Source organism: Rhinolophus sinicus, chromosome 1 (genome assembly GCF_057876585.1).
Source record: "Rhinolophus sinicus isolate RSI-liver-muscle chromosome 1, RSI-T2T, whole genome shotgun sequence".
Taxonomy (NCBI): Eukaryota; Metazoa; Chordata; class Mammalia; order Chiroptera; family Rhinolophidae; genus Rhinolophus; species Rhinolophus sinicus.
The window spans coordinates 169,404,908-169,427,634 of NC_142501.1; the positions used below are offsets into that span (position 1 = coordinate 169,404,908).

Consider the following 22,727-nt stretch of genomic DNA (forward strand, 5'->3'; position numbering starts at 1 on the left):
ATATTAAAGCTAGAGGGCACCTAACCCACCTATTCGTTTTAAAGATGAGGAAACTTATATCAGAGATATTAGTAACTTGTCACGAGATTCTAGATTCAGTTCTTCTTTAGGTCAATAAAGTAAACTACACTTCTCTCTTGTGGTTACTGTCTAACTAGTAACTGTCTAACTGATATTATCAGCAGTACAGAGTATCACTAGTTTATGACTTGAGTTACTTCAAGCATAATTCAGCTCATGTGATTTCTATGAAAGTTTCTGTTGAAAATAATTCTGGCTGCAGAACAGTATGATGGTAAATGAAAGAAAAAAAACTCCATTAAATGCTTAAATCAAGGTGCTCCATTTTAATTGTAGATAAGTTATGTAAATTAGAAGGAATTTAGGAAAATTTCTTAAGAAATAACAACTTTAGGTAGGCAATTGTAAGGAAGATAACAATCATGCACGCCAAGGCCACGTGATTCTTCCACAGGCCCCAAGGTGAGAGGTCGATGCCCTGGTTTATCAAGTATTCCTCACCGGTACAGCTGAAATGCAACAGAAACAGAATGTGACTTCATTCTCACCATCTGTCCAATTTTACTCAATATATTCATTGTTCCTTTGTTAAAGAAGCATATAGGTTATCAAGCCTTATATAACTATCCCTTTATATAAAATAGGTAACAATGAGCACTTACAATTCTGCTAGATATTATGCTAAGCAACCTGCACATAACGCTTCAGTTAATTCCTAATATAATCCAATGGGGTAAATATTATACACATTCAAGACATGAAGAGATAAGGTTTAAGGAACTTAGTCAGGTTCACAGACTCACACTTTGAAGTAGGTTGCCTCTCCAGATTCATTTGTTTCCAAATCTATGATGCTGCTCTCTTCAAAGGGCAGAAACATTTACCAAGTAATTTTTCACTTACTCCTGATGGGGAAAACCTCAGCTTTAACACGTGACATCTAGCGCTCTCACAAAAATGATCAACGCCCTGTAGGGAACTCATTACCCACAAACCACCCATACAAAAGACGGCAGGCTAAGAATTCCAACTAGGAGGAGAGGCGAGGAAGGGCTTCCTGCCAGTTAAACTTGCTCAGCTCTTGCAACCAAGAGTGGAATGAGCATCTCAGAGGCTCAGCGACAAGACCTCACCAGCAGGCCCCGTAATCAGGTGTAGGCCTTGTAGCTGGAGGAGGGCAGGATGCCGTACCTGCCACAGGTGAGACAAGCCCCGGTACTAAAAATACAGACACAGCTATTACCTGGTACCATATTTGTATGACTCTTGGCATTTACTAATTCCAAAACAAATGTCATACCCAAATAAAAAGAGCACAAGTGGGCAGAATACTTCTCTTTATAGAGGTTTTTTGGCAATACACTGACCCTTGAACAATGTGGGTGGAGTGTGGCAGGAAAAGGTTCACCCCTTTCCGCTTCTGCTGCCCTTTGAGCTCTTACTCCTGACCATGGGTTGGGCTCCCAGGAGCCGTGTTTGTGGATCCACACACTTCACATGAGACATACAGTGTGGATACTGCAAGGCGTTGCTAAAACACCAAAGCAGCTCATTTCAAACTCAGATGTTCTGAAAATCAAAACTCACACCCACAATCAAAACAACAAAAGGAACTTTTAAAGGGTCCAAAACAAACAACACACAAGAACCATTTCTCCAACATAAATACAATCTGACTGTAGTAGAATACCTACAAATTGTACAGCACTTTCACATGCATTAATAAACAATTATCTTTGTTATCTTATCGCATTACAGATAAGAAAACTTAGCTCACAGCACTCACAGACCTGAAGGGACTCACACCAGCTCTGAGCCCAGTGGCCTTTCTACATCACACCACACAGTAAGCAAACCCATTACGGCACTGAGTGTAAACTTACATGGCAAAGCTACAGGTATTGTTTGCTGTTACATTGAGTCCCGGGCAGAAGTTCTGTCCCAAAAATTCATTATGCCGCAAAGCCTATAACACAACGGGGAGTGGGGCAAGGTAAATAGTTTTAAAAGACTTTGCAAAGAATTATCACAATCCCATCTTTCTACTTTCATCTTTATTGTTATTTCTGAAAACAAACCAAACTTCATATGCACAATCTTCGTCACACCAAAGTAACTAACATGAGTTATCCTGGCAATGAAGAGGCCTTGAGGTGAATTTTGGCTTCTAATACAAAGGAAATAAAGTATTTGGCCAAGAGGGGAGACCTCTGGCTGTAACCCCAGAACTCCTTCGTTTTTCTCTCCCCAGTGTTATAACACTGTGAACACTACAATTAAGATGATATAGTGATACTCAGTAACTTTTCTTAATTTATGGTAACACATATTATATCATTATTGTCTGTTTTAATCAAAACCACTTATAATTCTTTGGAGCTGATTACCTTTCTAAAGCCAATAGTGGCTGTATATATTATATGGTCTTGGTTTTTCTTCCAAATTCCCTTTCAATATATGCATAAAATATGAATAACAGTCTCCCATTGTCTCAACTATTTCCTGTTGCCCTTAAAAGCAAACCCATTTTTTTTTTTTACAACAAGTGGTCAATCTTTCTCCTTCACTATGACATATCTCCCCACCCTTCACCTCAAACAGCAGGGTGACTGGGGAAAACTCAGGTGATCATCATGGTGACCTAAGACTTAATAGATAACTCTCCTTCATTGGTCCCCAAATGATTTCCTGAACACCTCCAAGTCCTTGTCTGGGGACATGAGATGGTCAGGCTTTATTTTGGTTGTTCCCAGCTTGGGAACAATGACCCAGCCACGGTAATAGAGGAGGAAAACTTACCGTATAGCCGTACCGAGGAATGCTGAAGTACTGAAGCCATGACAGCCACGGCACTATTGTTTTGAGATTGACCAACAGCCCAGAAAAGATCTACAAAGAGCAAATATGAAGAATCAAGACTGGTGGAGTGATTTCATGAAGAATTCTAGAGACTATAGAGAATACCCTCTTTAGGTACTGTACAACCTTGTAAACACTTCTGCTGGGGCCAAGTCTTTCTGGAAATTTTGTCCACTCATCTAAAGACTCAGCATATCCTCTTTGCATGGATATTCCTCTCTATAGCTGAGGTTGTTTATGGTTTTAAAGGAATGACAATATATCTGTGTTTCCTTTAATTAGAAATTCCTTGTTACGGCTTTACTTTCTCTGTGACTGCGCACAATGGAAGGTCCATGAGTACTGCCTGTTCTAATGATACGACCACTGTACGTTCCCACCAACAGACATAATGAACATATCCTGAGCCCCTCATGCCCCTTTCTTCTTCATAACACAATAAACTTTGTTGTTTACAGGGTTTGCATTCTATCTCCCAATGACTTTAGGAACAATTTTGGGTTCAGAACGCATGCCTAAAGTAACCCATAGCCTAGACTGGTACACAGTATAACGTGGTGAAGTATAGCATAAAATATGGTAAACACCTTCATTTAAAGCAACAAAAAGCAGTATTGCAATGGAGACCCCAGGAAGGACCGCTCCAGCAACAGACAGGTACATAAGAAGAGGTTCATACAAAACTTCTCCTCACTGGCACTGCCATGGGGGACGGGCATAACAATGACAATGCTGCTGGTGTCACTACACACATTGTAACTTGATCTAACCAAGTGTATAACATCTCTCAGTAAAATATGGTTTTAAAAGTTTTATGCATAAAGCATTAAAGTCATAATCAAAGGCTCTAACATATCAAACAAAACATTTTTATATTATCCAAGGACATATTCTTTATTGGATGCCATTTTAGGAAATATGTACAAGGATTATCATGTTCTCAATAATATTTATATTGGTAGTTTTCAATAGCAATTTTTTGTGCTAATTACAAACTTTTAAAGATATCTACTCCTGCTCTAGCAGAAAGGACTTGGGTAGTAAGTAAATAGGCTAAGCATTCCTGTTTACTCCATGTAGGAGGGGATATGTGACAACTGGTTCCTTTCACCTGTTCATATATCTATGTTTCTGCAAAATTTAGGAGCACGTAAGCTTAGGATTAAGTAATCATTAAAGAAAATGCCTAGATATATTGATATAAGAGAATGTCAAGAACCCAGAAAGGAGGGGCCTTAGTACTGTGTGGACTTTGGAATTTTCAGTATTTTTCAAACACTCCTTTTCAAAATATAGGAGGGTACCCAAGATAGATGACCCATACCACATACTGTTTTATTTCTCATGGAGCTTAGCTTTTCCCTTGGAAAGTATTTGATCCATCCAAACCATTTCAGTTGTTCGTTAAATAAGACAACAGTTCACTAACACCACCATAAAATTTAGGCAATTAACCTATTGTTTTTATAAGGGAATCTTCCAATAAAAATTTTCTGGGTTTTGCAGTTCCCATTTATCAAGGTTTCACTATATGTCACCAAGAAGCATCATTTAAAATCTCATTTGTAAAAACATGTTAACTAAAGTTGTAGTAACCATATTGGAACAGAGCAAAAAAGGCTGGGTAAGAGTCCAGAAAAAGCTGGTACATTCCCTAATATGAGCTATACTTTAATATATGCTTTCCTTAAAGCTAAGGGTCCCATTTACAGAATCCTCCAAGCAGATTTTCCATGAAAGGCAAATTACCAGGAAGGAACGAGAGGCAATAATTACTTCTCAGAGAAGCACTGTTTCTACTCACCATCATAAACACAAAAGAGATGGTCATGAGAAGTGTTGCTATGGATACCACACTCTGACCTGCTGCTATGGCCAGTGACATAGAACTGGCCGTATAAGCCACCATCGCCAGAGTAAACATCATGATGAAGAAGGACTCCACCACTGGTTTCAATCCTTAGGAAGACAGAAGGGGTTAATCCAACTGCCTAGGTCACTGTGTACCTCGTTTTTTTTATTGTGCAAATAATACTCTATTTTGAGAAACTGATAGCAGAATGAAAAAATTCATCCCCTACCAAACCATCCTGGGTCACTAATTTCATTGATCTCCCCCCACCCCATATAATTGCATAAAATGATCATGCAATTTTCTATTTTATACTTACTGCATTAGCACTTTGCCATGTAACACCTATGCTTCTTTATGTGGAATTATTAACAATTTCTGAGTGCCTGAGATGGAGATCTGGAGGCAGCACACCTGGTCAGAATTCTACTGGCTTCTCTTCAGAGAAGGAGAATTGTCAGGAGCACACCCTTTTCACCCAGACATCACCACATTATTCAGTGTTTGCTGTAACTGTGTTGGTGAAGAAACTGGGAACACGAGGATTACGTGAGCTCCCAGTAGTTTCACTACCTGAGGGAGAACCTCAGAACCCAAGTCTCTGAGACAAAGTAACACAGAGTTTGGGATTGAGGATGGGGTGAAATTACATTTCATAAAAATGCATTATACACTATAATGCGCTACAATTATGGGTCAATTTGAAGATTTTTTAAAATTTATTGGGGTGATAATTGTTAGTAAAATTACATAGATTTCAGGTGTACAATTCTGTATTACATCATCTATAGATCCCATTGTGTGTTCACCACCCAGAGTCAGTTCTCCTTCCATCACCATATATTTGATCCCCCTAACCCTCATCTCCCACCCCCCACCCCTCTTACCCTCTGGTAACCACTAAACTATTGTCTGTGTCTATGAGTTTTTGTTTCTCATTTGTTTGTCTTGTTCTTTTGTTGTTTTTGGTTTATATACCACATATCAGTGAAATAACATGGTTCTCTGCTTTTTCTGTCTGACTTACTTCGCTCAGCATTACACTCTCAAGATCCATCCATGTTGTCACAAATGTTCCTATATCATCTTTTCTTACCGCCGAATAGTATTCCATTGTGTATTTTGGAACAGCCATAAGACCACCAGTCAGGAGTCTGAGGATCTAGATACTATGCCTAATTCTTTATGACACACCTCTCATTTGTAAAATGAAAGTTTAAACTATATCAGTGAATCTTCTCTTATAGAGTTTTGAAACAAATACATGTATTTCTGGTATATGTGTATGAATCAGGAAATACATGGAAATTCTGAGGCAGTGAGCCTGGGGTGAAGCCTAAACACGATGCACAAATGAATCTGTCTACATTTATCAAACAACTACTTTATTGAACTACTATGCACCAAAAGTTGCTACCTTTCACTATCTTTACACACACATACAGATATATATACATAAGAATATACATAGATAGGTAATAAATATCTCAGCTCCAGCTCCCCCTCATAGTCTCAAATACTTTCATGAATTCTTTCCATGTCTGTAAATGACACGTACTGCCTCTCAGTAAAATATAGTTCTATAAATAGGTTTAAGAGTTAGGTTGGGAAAAGTCATGAAAAAAGTCCTCTGAGACCAGATTTCAGAGTGTGCACAATAGATTGATGCTTCCTTATCTCATAGCTTGGTTTATACTTTTGGGAACCAAAAACATGCTTGTGAAAAGAAATTAGCTTCCCCTCACATTGGAGGCTAAACACACATACTTTCTTATTGCTTACCTAACAAGAAGTATGTGATACAAGTAAATATAATACTTGGTAACATCCTCATGGGTAGTAAATCAGATAATAATTTTCCAAAGAAATAAGATGACACTCTGTAGTATCCACTGATATATTCATGCCTAAAAAACAAAAATTATACCATACACCCCACATTAGTTTAAGAAGGCGCAGACCAGATGATGAAAACACTTGCTGTACAGATTTCTGTGGCCACCAGGGGTCTAAAAGACACCTTCTCACATCCTGCAGGTTTACCCACCCCTTTCACCCAGTCAGCATGAGGCACCAACCTTAGGTGCCCTCCCCTGGGACATCGTCCCTCCAAGCTCTGTACAATGACCCCTCTTCTCCCTCCTAATGGCATCCACTTTGCCCTTGGGGACCCCCACTCCAGGTAAACAGGTTCTGCATCTCCTCCCTCTTCCGACACTGGCTCACGTGAAGAAGAGCACGTCAGCCGCTGATCCCAGTGGTCAGAGAGGGTTTTCTTTCTCCCCACTTCTGATTGTGAAGAAGGTGGCACTGCTATTCTCCACACCCCCAAGTACAACTTCCGTGCACTAATCCCTGGTTAGTCCTTCCCTCTGAAGTCCTAGAGGCCCCTCTTCCCGTGATTCCAAACTCTTCCACCAATATCTTCATTCTTTCCTCAAGCATATAAATATAGGGAAGTCTCTTCCAAATTCGAAAAACACATCAAAGAAAATAGCCTGCACTTTATTTCAAGGCTGCCTTCTGGCTCTTTCCATTCTTCCTTCCATTGAGGGCTAAGCTTACCCTATATTCTTTGTCACCTTTACCCACCCACCTTCAATTGTATGTTCGACACAATACTTTCTTTCTACCAAGCCCCTCAAACTTTTTCTGAAGGTCATCATGACTTCGTATTTGCTAAAAACAAAAGAGCCTTTGCAGCCTCTTTATTTCGTACTTTCTCTGTATCATTAGCATTTGCTGGCTATGCCCTAATCTTGAATCTCCTTTTTCCTTTGGTCTCAGGCCCCACATGCTCCTGCTTTTCCTTCCAGTCTCTGGCTGCTTTTTCTCAATTAACACTAGTCATCCCCAGGAAGCAATCTGGGGTCTGAAATTGGATGTGACCAGTTTGAGCAACAGTCCCGACACTGGACAGCCCCCTTTCAGAACAGAGACATACTCACATAAAGAGCTTCTTCTCGACCACAAAGAGCTCTACAGCTGAAATACTGCTGAAACACTGGTTGGTTGTCAAGAAAAAGAGCACCCCAGCTCTGCGATGAGAAAAAGGGGATGAAAACACTGCATCAATGAAACATCCCTGCATCAATTTCCTACCTGAGAATACTCTTTCTTTAAATGGTATAACGTTAACAACTATGCTGGTCAAAACAGAGAGGGAAGTGTGAGCCCTTTCAGGTCTTGCACCATCCCTGTGTCTCCTCACGGTGCCCCTGGGACTCTATATAGCACGGTTTGAAATTCTGGGTTCTGGGTTACCATGGATTGAAGTGTGTTCTCCCAAAATCCCTATGTGGAAGCCTTAACCCTGAACGTGATGATACCATGTTTCCCTGAAAATAAGACCTAGCCGGTCAATCAGCTCTAATGCATCTTTTGGAACAAAAATTAATATAAAACCCAGTCTTATTTTACTATAATATAAGACCAGGTATAATATAATATAATATAATATAATATAATATAATATAATATAATATAATATAATATAATATAATATAATACTAGAATAGAATAGAACAGAATAGAATACTGGGTCTTATATTAATTTTTGTTCCAAAAGACACATTAGAGCTGATTGTCCGGCTAGGACTTATTTAACATAGTAGTTAGAGGTGTTGTCTTTGGAAGGTGATTAGGTTTAGATGAAGTTATGAGTGTGGGGTCCTCATGAAGGGATTAGCACCCTTAGAAGGAAAGGGAGAGACCTCAGAGCTCTGTCTGCATCACTGAGGACACAGCAGGAGGGGCAGCAAGCAAGCAGACGGCAAATATCAGAGCCCAACCATGCTGGCACCCAGATCTCCAGAAGGGTAAGAAGTAACTTCTGTTGTTTAAGCTACCCCGCCTAGGAGTCTTGTTATGGAACCCAAGCTGAGGATTACATAGGTGTTAAAAGTACTATCGCTTTGAGTTTTAACTAACAAAAACACTGACTACCAGTCCCAATGTATGAACAAAAAACCAACCAAATAAAGCCTGCAAAGGTTAAAAAGCTCTATTAACCACTTTTTCAAAGTTGAGTAAAAACACTAAGACATGAGGAGGCAAAATGAAAGAGTGGAGGGAAACCCCCGTCGATACCTTACTACATGCTTTTACCACATAATCATCAGCAAAACCTTGACAACACATCACCAACATTACTTCCCACATGCTCAAAAAGAAAGCAGATCATGCTTATGAAGGAAAAATGAATTTGTGCATGTGTAATTAAAGAATGACTATTAATGCTTCTCTCTCGGTAAAATAATTAAGGTTTAAAAAGGAAAGCACACAGTTTATTGACACTTTGATGGAAATATAAATTTTACGATAGCATGACACAGCCCTGAAACAGTGTTAGGAATACCTTCATAACCAAACACTTTAACTAACATTGAGGATGTGAGTTGAAACAAGAAAAGATGAAGTAAACATTATTTAAATGATACAAAATTAAGACAGTGTTTTAAAAAAATGTAAACTCAAGTGTACAACCCCCAAAGGGCCAAAAGACACTCAGTAATTGTTTTTAACACCAAAATTATAATTATAAATAACTTAGGTAACAAGCTATCTTAAAAGTAAATGTTTATACAATAATGGATAAGTGGAAAAGGCAGACAGAGTGCACATGCAGCTATGCAAGTTTACAGAAACACCAAAAAGAGCCTAATTTCAAAGTAAAAGCTAGTTTCAGAAACATAGGACATATCTACATTCAGTTCAATTTGTTAAGTCTTTCATGAATTACTTCTAATTCATAAGGTAAGTTATTCTATAGAAAATATAGTTTTTATTGTTAAAGTATTTAATATATTTGATTTAAGGTGGTAATCCCTGTCTATAATATCTAATTATGGATCCAAATATATTTTTAAATAACTTTTCTCTTTTCTCTACTTTATTTACTTTGACAGTCAATATTATTTTATATTAATTTCAGGTGTACAGCACAGTGGTTAGACATTTGTACACTTGAAGAAGTAAGCCCCTGACTAGTCTAGTCCCCACCTGGTACTATACATAGTTATTACCATATTATCAACTATATTCTTTATGCTTGACTTTACATCCCCATGACTATTTTGTAACTATCAGTTTGTATTTCTTAATCCCTTCAACCTTTTTACTCTGTCCCCCAAACCCCCTCCCATCTATCACCCCGATAAATCTAGTACCCATCTGACACCATACATAGTTATTACAATGTTATTGACTATATTTTTTCTGCTATAAATACTGTGTCACAACCAATATTTACTTTTTAATCCTTTACCATTTTATATTCACTCCCAACCCTTCCACCCATCTGGCACCCATCAAAATGTTCTCTGTATCTATGAGTTTGTTTTGTTTTGTTCTTTAGATTCCAGATATAAGTGAAATCACATTGCAGCTGTCTTTCTCTGTCATACTGACATACTCCACTCAGTACAGTACCTTCCAGGTCCATCCATTCTGCCATAGATGGCGAGAACCCACTCCCCTTCATGGCCAAGCAATATTCCATTGTATATATGTACCACCTCCTCTTTATCCACTCATCCATCGATGGACCCCCAGGATACCTCCACATCTCAGCCATTGTAAACAATGCTGCAATGAACAGATGGATGCATTTGTCCCCTCAATGTAGCATTTGGAGTTTCTTTGGATAAATACCCAGAAGTGGGATTACTGGGGTCTTCCTTGTCTCTTGTTATAGCCTTTGTTTTAAAGTTTATTTTGTCTGGTATAAGTATTACTACCTCAGTTGTTTTTTCCAGATTTTCATGAAATGTCTTTTTCCCATCCCTTTACTTTCACTTTGTGTTTGCCTTTTGATCTGAAGTGATTCTCTAACAGGCATCATGTGTATGGGTCTCGTTTTCTTATCTATTCAGCCACCCTATCTTATGATTGGAGCACTTAATCCATTTATACTGAAAGTCATTATTGATAGATATGTACTGACGGCCATTTTATTATTCATATTTTTTATCTTTTTTTTTTTTTTTTTTGTCTTAAAGACATCCCTCTAAGATTCCTTGTAAAAGTGGTTTGGTGGTGATGAACTCCTTTAGCTTTTTTTTGTCTGGGAAGTTCTTTATCTGTCCTTCAATTCTAAATGATAGCTTTGCTGGGTAGATTAATACTGATTGTAGGTTACATACCTTTTCTCTTAATACACATTAAGTTGTTTAGCTATCACCACAACCCCGTAAGGTAACCATTAGTTCCAAGAAGCTCATAGACTACACATGATTAGAACCCAGCTTGTCAGTTGTACAGGTTAGAGAAAGAGGAGAATGAGCATCTCCCTGGGATAAATCATTCCCAAAGAAGAGAAGAAAACCATTGTCCTCATGAGCAATTTCAAGTTATGAAAAATTGGTAGCAACTTAAATCAAAATACAAATTAAAATAAATCCAATGCCCTGTTTCTCCAGAAAACATTGGAAGAGACAGCTAAAGCTCTTTTTTATTTCTCTGAATTCTTCTACCATGATCTTTAATGGCTACATTTCCAGGTCTTCTTTAAAATTTCAGTGGAGGACAGGTGTCCCAATATTTTGTTCCAAATGCTTCCCGCTGGACAACACAAAAGGTTCATGGGCTCTAGATCCTGTGATAAGTATTCTGCACTAGGTGAAAATATGGCATCTACCAAGGTACAAACCACCAATTAATAGCAGGTTTGGAAACAGAGAAGAACACAGCCACCAAGGTAGGTAAAGAGAAAAATGATGACCTAACTCTATAAAGGAGCTGCCATAAAAATTTCATTGTAGAGGAACACTGTCTGATTCCATTCAGGAAATGTTTTACCTGAGTGAGGTTTTCATGCTTTTTCTTTCTTTCATAAACAATCACCCTTTTCCAGACATCAAAATAGATTCCATTGAAGCCACTGAAAGTTTCTCCCAATAGTAAAATGGGGATAAACCACCCACCTCTCGGGCAGGAGGGTAACCTGAGGCCATGGATGGAAAGCAGGGAGCACAGTGCTGGCACAGAGCAGCTCTAAATACACAAAGCAAAGGAGAACTCCGCGGTCTGCCAACTTGCTGAGCACCTGTATTCACAGCACACCTGAGCCCATTACAAAGTCTCATCATGCAACAATAGTTCTAAGAGCACATTGTGACTGAAACTGGGGAAGGTACACTGACGCAAGTGTTAATCATATATCATAGCCACACACAAAAAAGCCTAATATCAAAGTAAATATGAATTTCAAAACTGAAAGCTAATTTTAGAAACACAGGACACAGCAACAATTCAGCTCAATTTGTTAAGTTTCTCATCTAAGACTACAATAATGTGCATAATGTTTCAGAACTAGTAGACAGTGAAATTCCTTCTAAATTAGAAGAATTTATTTTATAACACTAACCAGTTTTTGTTAATTTAACGTATTCTAATTCTTTTCAACGTGGTAATCCATATTACTGTTAGAAAGAAACTGAATTTGATCCATGTCCCCACGTCAAATAAATCAAAAAACAGAAAGGAAATTAACTCACAGGCAACAAAAGAAAAAACTAATGAACTATGAGAAAATGTAAAACTTTTTGTATCAAAGGACACTATCAACAGAGTAAAACAACCTACAGAACGGCAGACGATGTCTAAATTTACATCTAATAAGGGGTTAATATCCAGTATATATAATGAACTTTTACAGCTCAACAAAAAAAATCCAATTAAAAATGGGCAAACAACTTCAATAGACATTTCTCCAAAGAAGACATACAAAAGACCAATAACCACATGAAAAGATGCTCAGCATCACTAATCATTTGGGAAATCAAAACATCAGTGAGAAAATACCACTTCACAATAATTGGGGTGTCTATTATAAAGCAAGAAAAAAAAAGATAATAACAAGTATTGACCAATTGGAAAGAAATCAAACCCTGATACACTGCTGAGAATTGCAAAATAGTACAGCTGTAGAAGACAGGATGGAGGTTCTTAAAAAAAAAAAAAAATGGAATTATGAAATGATCCAGTAACTCCATTCTCAGTATACACCCACAAGAATTTAAAGCAGAGACTCAAACAGAGAGTTATCTGTACACATATGTTCCTATCAGCATTAATTACAACAGCCAAAAAGGTAGAAACAACCCGTGTCCATGGGTAGGTAAATGGATAAACAAAATGTGATATATCCTTAAAATGAAACACTATTCAGACTTTGAAAGGAAATAATTCTGACATGTGCTACACCATGGATGAACCTTGAAGATATTATGCTAAGGGAAATAAGCCAGTCACTCAAGGACAAACACTGTATGACTCCATTTATATGAGATACCTAGAGGAGTCAAATTCAGAGAAAGAAAGTATAAAGGTGGTTTCCAGGAAATGGGGAAAGGAAAATGAAGAGTTTTTGTTTCATGGGTACACAGATTTATTTTGGGAAAACGAAAAAAAAAAAAAAAAAATAAGTTCTGGAGTTGGATGGTTGCAAAACAATGTAAATGTAATTAATGACACTTAACAGTACACTTAAAACTGGTTACAAGGTTAAATTCTATGTTCTGTATATTTTATCACTATATATGTATACAGGAAAATTAACTTTTCCATTAAGCCTTCAGCTCACTGACTTACCCTACTCCTCAATTTCTGCAGTACTTATCTGAAATTCAAACTCTTAATAGATTCTCATAACCTTGAAAAAAGTAATAGGACTTTCTAAAAGTCAGTATCTAAATTTACTTACCTATTCTGGATTCCCGTAGGGTCATGTTTAAGATCATAGAAAATGGCACCTATAATCAGTCCCAGGAAGATTGTTACAATTATCTTTTCCAAAAGAAAAAAAAAGGAAGAGTTTCAATTAAAAGTAAAAACAACTCACTATTTATTATTATAATATATACAGCTATAATCAAATCACTCCATTAAGATAGATAATTTAAATGGCTTGGCAAAAACCCTTTAGAATCAATATGAAACAGTGTGTATTACTAGACTGCTGTCTAAATTAAAATAAAAAACAACTTCTCTGTGTGTTGGGGGGCCTGTCAGGAGAACAAAGGAGACTACGGGAAAAGTTACGGTTCCTCCCAGTGCTTCCGTGGCACTGGCAGTTCAGGGTCCAGTTCAGGCTACGGGTACTTGGAATGCCACACAGAGTAGGAGAGCAGTGCAAGCGATAACAGAGTCATTTCGGGAATAAAATCAACTTGAAATGACAATCATTTCTGGCCTGACCTCTCAAATTTTCTGGTAGTGAACATGCATAGTTTTATATTTCAAGAGGTCGAGTAAAAACAGGATATCTTTACTCTTAGTATGAAGCTAAATAAAAATTTTAAAGCACACATAAAATATCTGACAATGGAATTTTGCACAAAAAGAAAGTAGGGGTGAGCTGGGGATGCCTGCCTATCCTCCTAGGGAGAGCCCACATTGCATGGAAAAGTCACTGCATTGTCACTGTCACCAAAGCATTCAGTCAGCTTTCCCTGAGGGCTCCCAAGTGCTTCCATGACCCAGTCTCCTGTCACTTCTCCAGCAACTTCAGCCTGTAGGGCCCACGGCCCACAGTGTAGAACTAAGCCGCCAATTGTTTGCCATGCTGGCCTACTGTCACTTACTCAGTGTGTTGGATGAGTGCTAAGAAAACTAAGTAAACATCACTTATTTTCAAGATTGATGAAATGGTCTCTGAAGGACACTTCTACCAGGAAAGGGTTAAAGGTTATATAATGATATAATTTACTTAAGGAAATTTTAAAGAAAACAAAATATCTAACCTTGTGTCTTGGAACCTTCAAAGTTAAAAAAAAAACAAATCAGGACTACAAGTACAATGATATCAAGACTTGAAGTAACTTGTCAAGCACACCTTTGGCATGAAGCAAACCAAATTTAAATTGAAAAAGGATCACGATCTGTGAAGGCTAGTTTGTGAAGACCAGAGTCTGGAAAGCATATGATTTGAGACGGCCTTAAAAATTCCCTTGCTAATAAAACAGAAAAAATTTTGAAAAAAATCTATTGCCCTGGCATATTTTAATTACCCTCAGAGAACACGGTACATCACGTCAACAGATCAAGTTTCCAAAACAAATTAGGATGATTCCATCAACATATAAGCATGCTCTATATAAGTCTATAATTTCACACAGTATAACTTTAAGAATATCAAGATTTTTTTTAACTGCATACTCCACATGCTTTGTTTCTTTTGCATTCGAACTTGATATCTTATACTAACATATGATCAGCATTACCATTGGGATGTTTCCTACAGGTCGCAAAGTTCTAAAAGTATTTTCAAAGTCAGCTTTCAAACATACTGACGAAACAGTTAATCCCACAATACTGTCACGCTTTTACAAGGTGCATCTATGTTATTCTTTCTTTCATTAAGAGAAAACAAACAAAGTAAATGCTGCACAACACATCAGAGAAAAACACCCTGTGTGTGTATCTCGCCACTATTTTGAACAGGGGGGAAAAAAAGGAAAGAAAAGAATTCCCTACATATATGATTCTTTGTTCAAATGTGTTTACCAACATTTCTCAAGGTGAGTTCTAATTGATGTTTAAGGCTGTCCCTAAAAAAGTTTTCCAGTCAAATGTTTAATATGCTGATAAAAACAATGAATCTTCCAAGAGATAAGACAATGTTTCCAAATTGGTAAGATTAGAAATGCCTTGTAACATTAAGTGAACATTAAATCTTCTTATACAGGTAATCTATTCATGCCAATATTTTCCAAATACTTTTGGTTAAATGCATTCTCAGAAGCAAAGTCTGATTCACGTAGATAACTAGTTCAAAACCAAGTAAGTCTCTAAGACAACAGACACAAGATTTATGAGCCAGAAGCCATAAAACGTTTTCATAGCTACATGTTCAAACACCTAGAGAAGCAAATGACATACTTGCAAAATTAAAAACCCAAACCAAGGGTCAGTAAGCTATAGCACACACACCAAATAAGGCCCGTTGGCTATTTTTGATCAGTCTATGAGATAAGAATGGCATTTTATACTTTTGTAATGATTGAACAAGAAAGGGAAGAATATTTCTTGCCATATGAAATTTACATGAAATTCAATTTCAGTGTCAATGAATAGTTTAATTGGAGCACAGCCATGTTCATTTGTTTATGCATTATATCATCTATGGCAGCCACTAAAATGGATGAGATTACTACATGAGACAAACACCATATGACCTGCAAAGCATAAAATATTCACTACCTGCCCCTTTACAAAAATAACTGGCATACTTCTGACCTAAGCTAATATACCAATATTCAAAAACCTGAACAAGAGCTGCTCCAGTTAAGCAGATGCTCAGGGACATGCAAGGTTCTATCCCTATTGTATGAGGTCACCACTGCTCTGAACATTTTTGAATTCCTTTTGTGGAACTGAGTTCACTGAGGAGGCAAGTAGGCTGAACAGGCAACTTGGAGACACTAGGCCTGGGGTTTGCAGCTGAAGGAACTCGAGCACCAAAAGATGCAGAATCGTGGTGTATTAGAAATATTTCCACATTCTAATCACACCCTGCTCAGAACTGCCATATACTTGGATAGTACACTCATAAACCACTTGGAGGCAAGAGAAATTTATTTTCCAAGTAAAAAATTCTAATGCATGAATTACACTGAAGAATCAACTCCGTTACATCATCTCACTGTTGACCAATGGGAAACCAGGTTGACATGATTCACTAGACTTGTTTCCAAATAACATCAAATCTACTCTGAAAGAACAAAAGTTTACCCTTGATTGATAGTACACAAACGTGCTCAGGTTCTGACAGAAATGTCAAATAACAAGTCCCAAAAATGTTTGGAGCAATAGCAGTACATTCCAAAGAGGGATCTAGGCTCTAGATCCCTCTAGGTATTAATACTTCAAAAACAACAGTACTGAAGTATGAAAATTATGGTGCACGTGGTAAGAAATCAGTAATAGAGCCAACTCCATGACATCTTTTGGAAGTCAACAGGTTCAGTGATTGATAATAAAATTAACAACCCAAAAAATAACTGGCTAAATTGATTTCCTTAGAAAGGATGGACCAATAAAATGGAAATATTAGGTTTTGTATGGCAGAGGGCTTCAAAATTACAGAAAATCCATATGGAGTATTAAACAACTACCATTAACAGAGTCAGCAAAAAGAGTAAAAGAACATTATTACATCTTAATGAAGAGAAAGTTAATCTGACAGTGAATGATAGCCTTATGTAATGGAAGTTACGTTCGCTTACTACCTTTCTGTCAGTTGTACACCGTTTTAGGCATCTACTGCTGTCTGAAGACTAGAACCCCAAAATGAGGAAGGTCAATTATAAGGAACATCATTTGCACACAGGCTCTTCCCTCAGATATGGACCAGCCCCTCCTCCATTCAGGTGCATTCACTGACATCTAGGTGAAGTCTTCTGTGACTACCTTTGCATTTGATTGAAAATGCAAACCAAACCATTTTACCTGTCTCCCTCCCACAACTGTTCTTTTCTCTTTTTTCTCTCTTCCTTTCTCCACTTCTCTGTTTAAAATTTCCCATAGACCCTTTAACCTTCTGTCATGCTAGACACTTTATTTCTGTATGAATTTATCACCTGTCCTTCCTCATAAGAAACTGTGCTCCAGGAAAGCAGGGATTTTACTTTTATCCATTGTGTTCACTGCTCTGTACAAGCTCCTGAATGTAGCACATGATCAAGAAACTTGTTGATTAAATCAGGAAATAAACATGTACAGCTACCAGAAAACCTCAACTGGGACTAAACATTTGTTTACATCACTATTTTGAAAACAAAAGTTCTCTCTACAAAAATTATCCACTACAGCTTGTCTGAATCAACAAAACAATTCTGAATTAAGTAGTCCAAAAAAAAACACTAAAAAAAGTGTTCTATAAGTAAAAATTTTATTGTGTTTTATTTGTTCCATTGATTGTTTTAATATCCCAAATGGAATGGGGTGAAACTGTCAGTAGAAGACAATGTAATCCTAAAATATATTGTATCAAAATCTAATGTTGCTACATGAGCATTTCAGAGCATAATTAGAAGAATCTGTAAGATTACCTCGGCTATAGATGCATGGGGATTACCCAGTAAGTTTTTGAATGAACGCTTGGAAATCCATTTGAGTTGATGACAGAAGGAGGTGGCATAGGTGGGCTCCTTGAAGACTACACTCTTCTTCTTTTTCTGAACCCCTGAGAGTTGATCTAACTCAGCTTTTGTGTCTCTGAAGAAGGTGGAGTTGACATAAAACTCAGCCAATTTTTCTATGAGTGGCTTATCTCTCTTGGATGGCTCTTCAGTCTCCTTGGCTTTGAAATAAAAGTGGATAGAGAGGGAAAGATTAACAATATAACTGATTTAGCACATTTTTATGTAACCCCATTCTTAGATTCTACTCTAACTCCTTAATCCTAAAGCTTGAGTATAAATTTTTTTTAGGTAAGTCATTGCCTTACACATTAGAAAAATATAGTTAATTGGCCTGACTACTTCCATAAACATGGATATAGCAAACCCACTGACCTTTTCCTAACTATAATATTTGTACCCTGACTCTCCTAAAATAAACGTCTTACCACAGCGAGTTTTCATTATTCATATAAAGACCTCATCTTTCCTTTCTACTATGTGCAAAATGTATATAGTGTCATGTTTCTCATTTCAAAACACTACATAAACAATGAGTATATTTTTTTAATAGAAGCTCCCCTTAGAACTGACACTATCAGATATATGCTCATTTATAAATTACATCAAAAATACTTATCACATTCATGGACAACAATACCTGTGTTGGCTGGTGCTACAGACTGAATGTTTGTGTCCCCCCCACAACTCATATACTGAAAGCCAATCCCCAGTGTGATGGCATTTGAAGGAGGGGCCTTTGAGGAATGATGACATCATCAGGGTGGAGCCCTCCTGAATGGGGTTAGTGCCCTTAGAAATGGCCTCAGGGAGCTCCCTCCCTGCTTCCACCATGGGAAGAGGCAACAAGAAGATGGTCGCCCACCTATAACCAGGAGGCTGGACCTCAACAGACACAGAATCTGCTGGCGCCCTGATCCTGGACTTCCCAGCCTCCATAACTTGAGAAATAAATGTTTGTTGTATAAGTCACCTAGTCTGTAGTATTCTTCTTACTGCAGCCTGAACACACTAAGACAACTGACACGAGAGGGGAGTGTTAATAATGTAAATTCACAAAGCTACATTTTAATGAGCTACCACACTGCTAGTCTTCAGGAAAATCAGGTGATAATCTGTGACTCTGGACAGATTCACATACCTTCACCGTCTTCATCCTCTCTGTTTGATATCACAGCAGAGGAGTCTCCATTAATGACATCCAGAAAGAAGTCTGCAGGGTTATTATAGGACTCACAGTGGTGACCTACAAAAGAAGGCAACTTCACTACATGAGAAAAACAATATACATGTTGAAAAAGAAAAGAAAGCTGCACGTAGGACTAACGTTCCTAAAGCAGGGCAAAGAGCAAAGCCAGAGAAGGCGCAGCAGGACTGTGTTTGTGAAGAGCCAGGGCGTGCTCTGTTTGAGTTCCCCAAGGGCCTGCAGGAATTCCAGCACCCACTATAGTAGGGTGCTTCTCCACCGACCAAATTCAGGTCCAAATTGTGTTCTATTGTGCAGCTGGAATTCAAATACAGAGAACAAACTACCAAAGCAGGAATCTCAAGAGGACGTGAGTAGCACCGCCCACCTGAAGGATTACATTCACTTCTTAAGCCAGAGCTTCTGAACTCATCTTGGCCTATTGTCTGACTCTTAGCATCACCTCCCTTATACTCACCAGTCACATATAAATGCTTGACTATTTTAAATGATAGGGATTCAACATTAACAAATTTCATGGACCGTGACCTATAATCATATTCAAATATCTCTAAAATAAAGCAGACTGCATCAGCCATAAAAAAATATTACACCTTTCCATCTGAAATACAACCAAGCAGCCCAAAACTGTCAGAAATGTTGGCCCATCAAAGTCAGGCTCAGGAGTAGTCATTCTACTGACTGTAAGTCACTCATATCCACTCCAATCTAATTTTACTAGAAAAGGAAGCAGCATCTCCATGAACCCTCATAAAGTCAGAACAACATCCCATGGAAGGGAAAATAATGATTAAACCTGATCTGTAGCGCAGTCAAGAACACAAATATTTAGGCGTATTTTAAGGCCTTTCCAAAAATGTTCAACTGACAGATAACTGGCTATGAGGCCAATATATTTATTGAACTGTTAGGAAACGGTCACCAGAACTGGCAAGCAGATCAGATATAGGCCCAGTAGAAACCGTCCTACACGTACACAGAGTATGCACGCATACTCAAATAGGACAAGAAAGAGGCCTAAATAACAAGCCAGTGCTGCAAAATGAAGAAAACTTCTAGCACCAAACTGACCAAAGATGTTCTGCAGTGGTGGAACCCATACTGTGTCTACCCAACGATCAAACAGCACTAGCGTCCTTCTCTGCTCTCTTTCTATTGAGGAAGGATCTCACTGCAGGAAAAAGGCAACCATACCAGCTGATGCAAAGTACCCCAAGGCCTCCTGAGCAGGCCCGTGGAACATTACTCTTCCTGAGGCCAACAAGGTGAGGCTATCAAACAGCTTGAAGATGGAATAACGAGGCTGATGAATGGAGAAGATGATGGTTCTTCCCTGTTTAGACATCCTAGTTGAAAGTGAGAAAATAACGAGTCATTAATCATCTGAAACGTGCACCTCTTAGCAGCGAAATTTACTCCAGCCTCTACTACATTTATTCCTAGTTCAACTTGATTTTCTCTTACTAACTTCCCATCTCCTGTTATCTCTCTGGGAGTTAGGGGAGATAAATCCAATGTTGTTATGAAATATGAAGGTTTCTGAAAGTGTGTCCCATGAATGGTCTGGTCTAATATCAACTAGAACATGAATGAAAACTGCACATTCCTGAACAGTCTTCCCAGACCTACTGGGTCTTGGGAATCCTTATTTTTAACAAGCACCCAGATGAGTTGTCAGTACACTCACATTTGAGAACTTATCATGGACTAAATATTAAAACAATCATTGATGCTCCAGTCTCATGGATCATTGAAGTCTTCTGGTTCTATAGGAATTGGTGTTCAATCTTCAGTCCTAACACTACAATTAACATTGCTGAGTTCTTACTATGTCTCTGCTGAATATAGGTACCCACATCTAAATTTTCACAATATTGTTATGAGGCAATACTGACAGTACCAACAGTGTTATTACTTGCATTTTACAGACAAGCCTAAAGGTAAAGTAACTGGCCCAGTGTGTCACAGTTGGTAAGGAGCGGGGCTGCGGTTCAATGGACCGTGGCCAAAACATTGCTAAACTACATTTACATGGGATTTGCTACTTATGGGTAGAAGAAACAAAGGCTAAAACTACTATTCAAAAACTGTTATAATTAAATATATTTTATGAGAAGAATCACTTCAATTTAAGCATTTTCTATGCACATACCATATGTTGGCAATACATACACATTTGTTCTGCCTCAAAGACAATCAGGCCAGTAAATCAGTAATTTGAATATGATGTGCAATAGAAATACCTGAGATTCCCTTGTAAGCAAACAGTCTGAAGATGATATGAGAATATTAAAGTGGCCAACAGGAATAAGTCAGAAGAAATAAAAAGGGTAGTCAAGGCGAAGAAACATAGAGAACAAAGAGTGTGATGACACAGTCTATTCAAGAAGCTACAAGTAGTTCACTATCATTGCAGAGTTAGGTTGGGGAGATGAGGAGGCTAGCTAATGAAAGAGTCTGCATCAAAAAACAAGCATGTGATGAATCCCTTTACTCAGAAGGTGGAACTTTAGTCAGTAGACAACAAGGAATTGAAAAAGAACTGGAAGTAGGTAAGTGGATTGGTGTGAGAGTCTTGCTACTGAGGACCAATGGCATCATTATCAGTATCTCCTACAAGAAATGGAGACTCTGCATTTTAAGAAGACCCAAGGAGATTAGTGTACACAGTGAAGCTAGAGAGAGATTGGGTTAGAGCTCTAGGCATAAGCAAAGATGCTTATGGGATAACCAGCCAAAACATAGTGAAAATATTTACAGTACTTTTACCAATTCATGATTCATTAATGAACACTGTTAACATAGTTGCAGATGATAAAAATAATATGGATGAATTCTCTAACTGAACTTGAACCCAAGACCCATTACTTGAGATGGTCAATGTATATATATAATTGACATCTCAAACTGAATATTTTGAAAATATTAGAAATCTTCCCATCTTCACATTTCTTCTCATCCTAGCAGAAAGACTTGCTTACAAGTGCACGGCAATCAGAAAAAGCAAGGTAATACTCGGGTGGGAATGCTATAGGTAGACTGTCTGGCAGCTTTTCAAAATTGAGGCTGTGGAAGGGGAGGTTCCCAGGGATGGTGGGCAGAAGAAATGGCCACAAGGGTTGGTTACATGGAACAATTAAGTTAGTTGCTGTGCAAGTAAGAAAATATATTGAGATAATAGGAGTCAAGTTTCTCATTGTCTGAAAAGTCACTTACAAACATGGAAAAGGGTGCAGACAAAAAGAAGACTCAGTTGTTAGATTAAAATTGAAAATATTACCTTGTGGAATTTAAAAAATATATACATAATAACAAATACAGTAATAGTTTCAGATGTATGTTTATGTGTCTTTTTATTGAAACTGCATGTATACACACTATATGTTCAACACATATTTCCTAATAAGGAACTTCTATGTTTCAAATGTAGAAATATATTTCTATATTATATATACACACAGTCACACACATACATGTGTATTTCCTGTCTCTGTCTGCTAAGTGGGCGAGAAGAAATGACACGCCAGTAGTAGGGAGCACTATATAATCAGACCTTGGTTTACAATTCTTACCTACACCAGAAGGGACTAGGGCTCCGTAGAGAAACATCTGGCACAGGAAAAGTATAAGATGAGCCTGGAACCTC

At 37.9% G+C, this 22,727-nt stretch overlaps 1 protein-coding gene across 2 annotated transcripts in view; it reads right to left on the bottom strand.

The window, feature by feature from the left end:
• Positions 1 to 332: 332 nt before the first annotated feature.
• Positions 333 to 22,727, bottom strand: part of LOC109439125 (broad substrate specificity ATP-binding cassette transporter ABCG2) — a 56,287-nt gene continuing 33,892 nt past the window's right edge. For both annotated transcript variants that reach the window (XM_074323715.2, XM_088791866.1), the window contains exons 7-16: positions 20,276 to 20,427; positions 19,016 to 19,120; positions 17,785 to 18,035; positions 13,437 to 13,519; positions 7,681 to 7,770; positions 6,515 to 6,639; positions 4,685 to 4,839; positions 2,821 to 2,910; positions 1,905 to 1,987; positions 333 to 530 (exon numbers count right to left, since the gene is read on the bottom strand). In XM_074323715.2, coding sequence (XP_074179816.2) covers positions 383 to 530; positions 1,905 to 1,987; positions 2,821 to 2,910; positions 4,685 to 4,839; positions 6,515 to 6,639; positions 7,681 to 7,770; positions 13,437 to 13,519; positions 17,785 to 18,035; positions 19,016 to 19,120; positions 20,276 to 20,427 — 1,282 coding nt within the window. In that variant the 3' untranslated portion in view covers positions 333 to 382. The remainder of the gene's footprint in view (positions 531 to 1,904; positions 1,988 to 2,820; positions 2,911 to 4,684; positions 4,840 to 6,514; positions 6,640 to 7,680; positions 7,771 to 13,436; positions 13,520 to 17,784; positions 18,036 to 19,015; positions 19,121 to 20,275; positions 20,428 to 22,727) is intronic.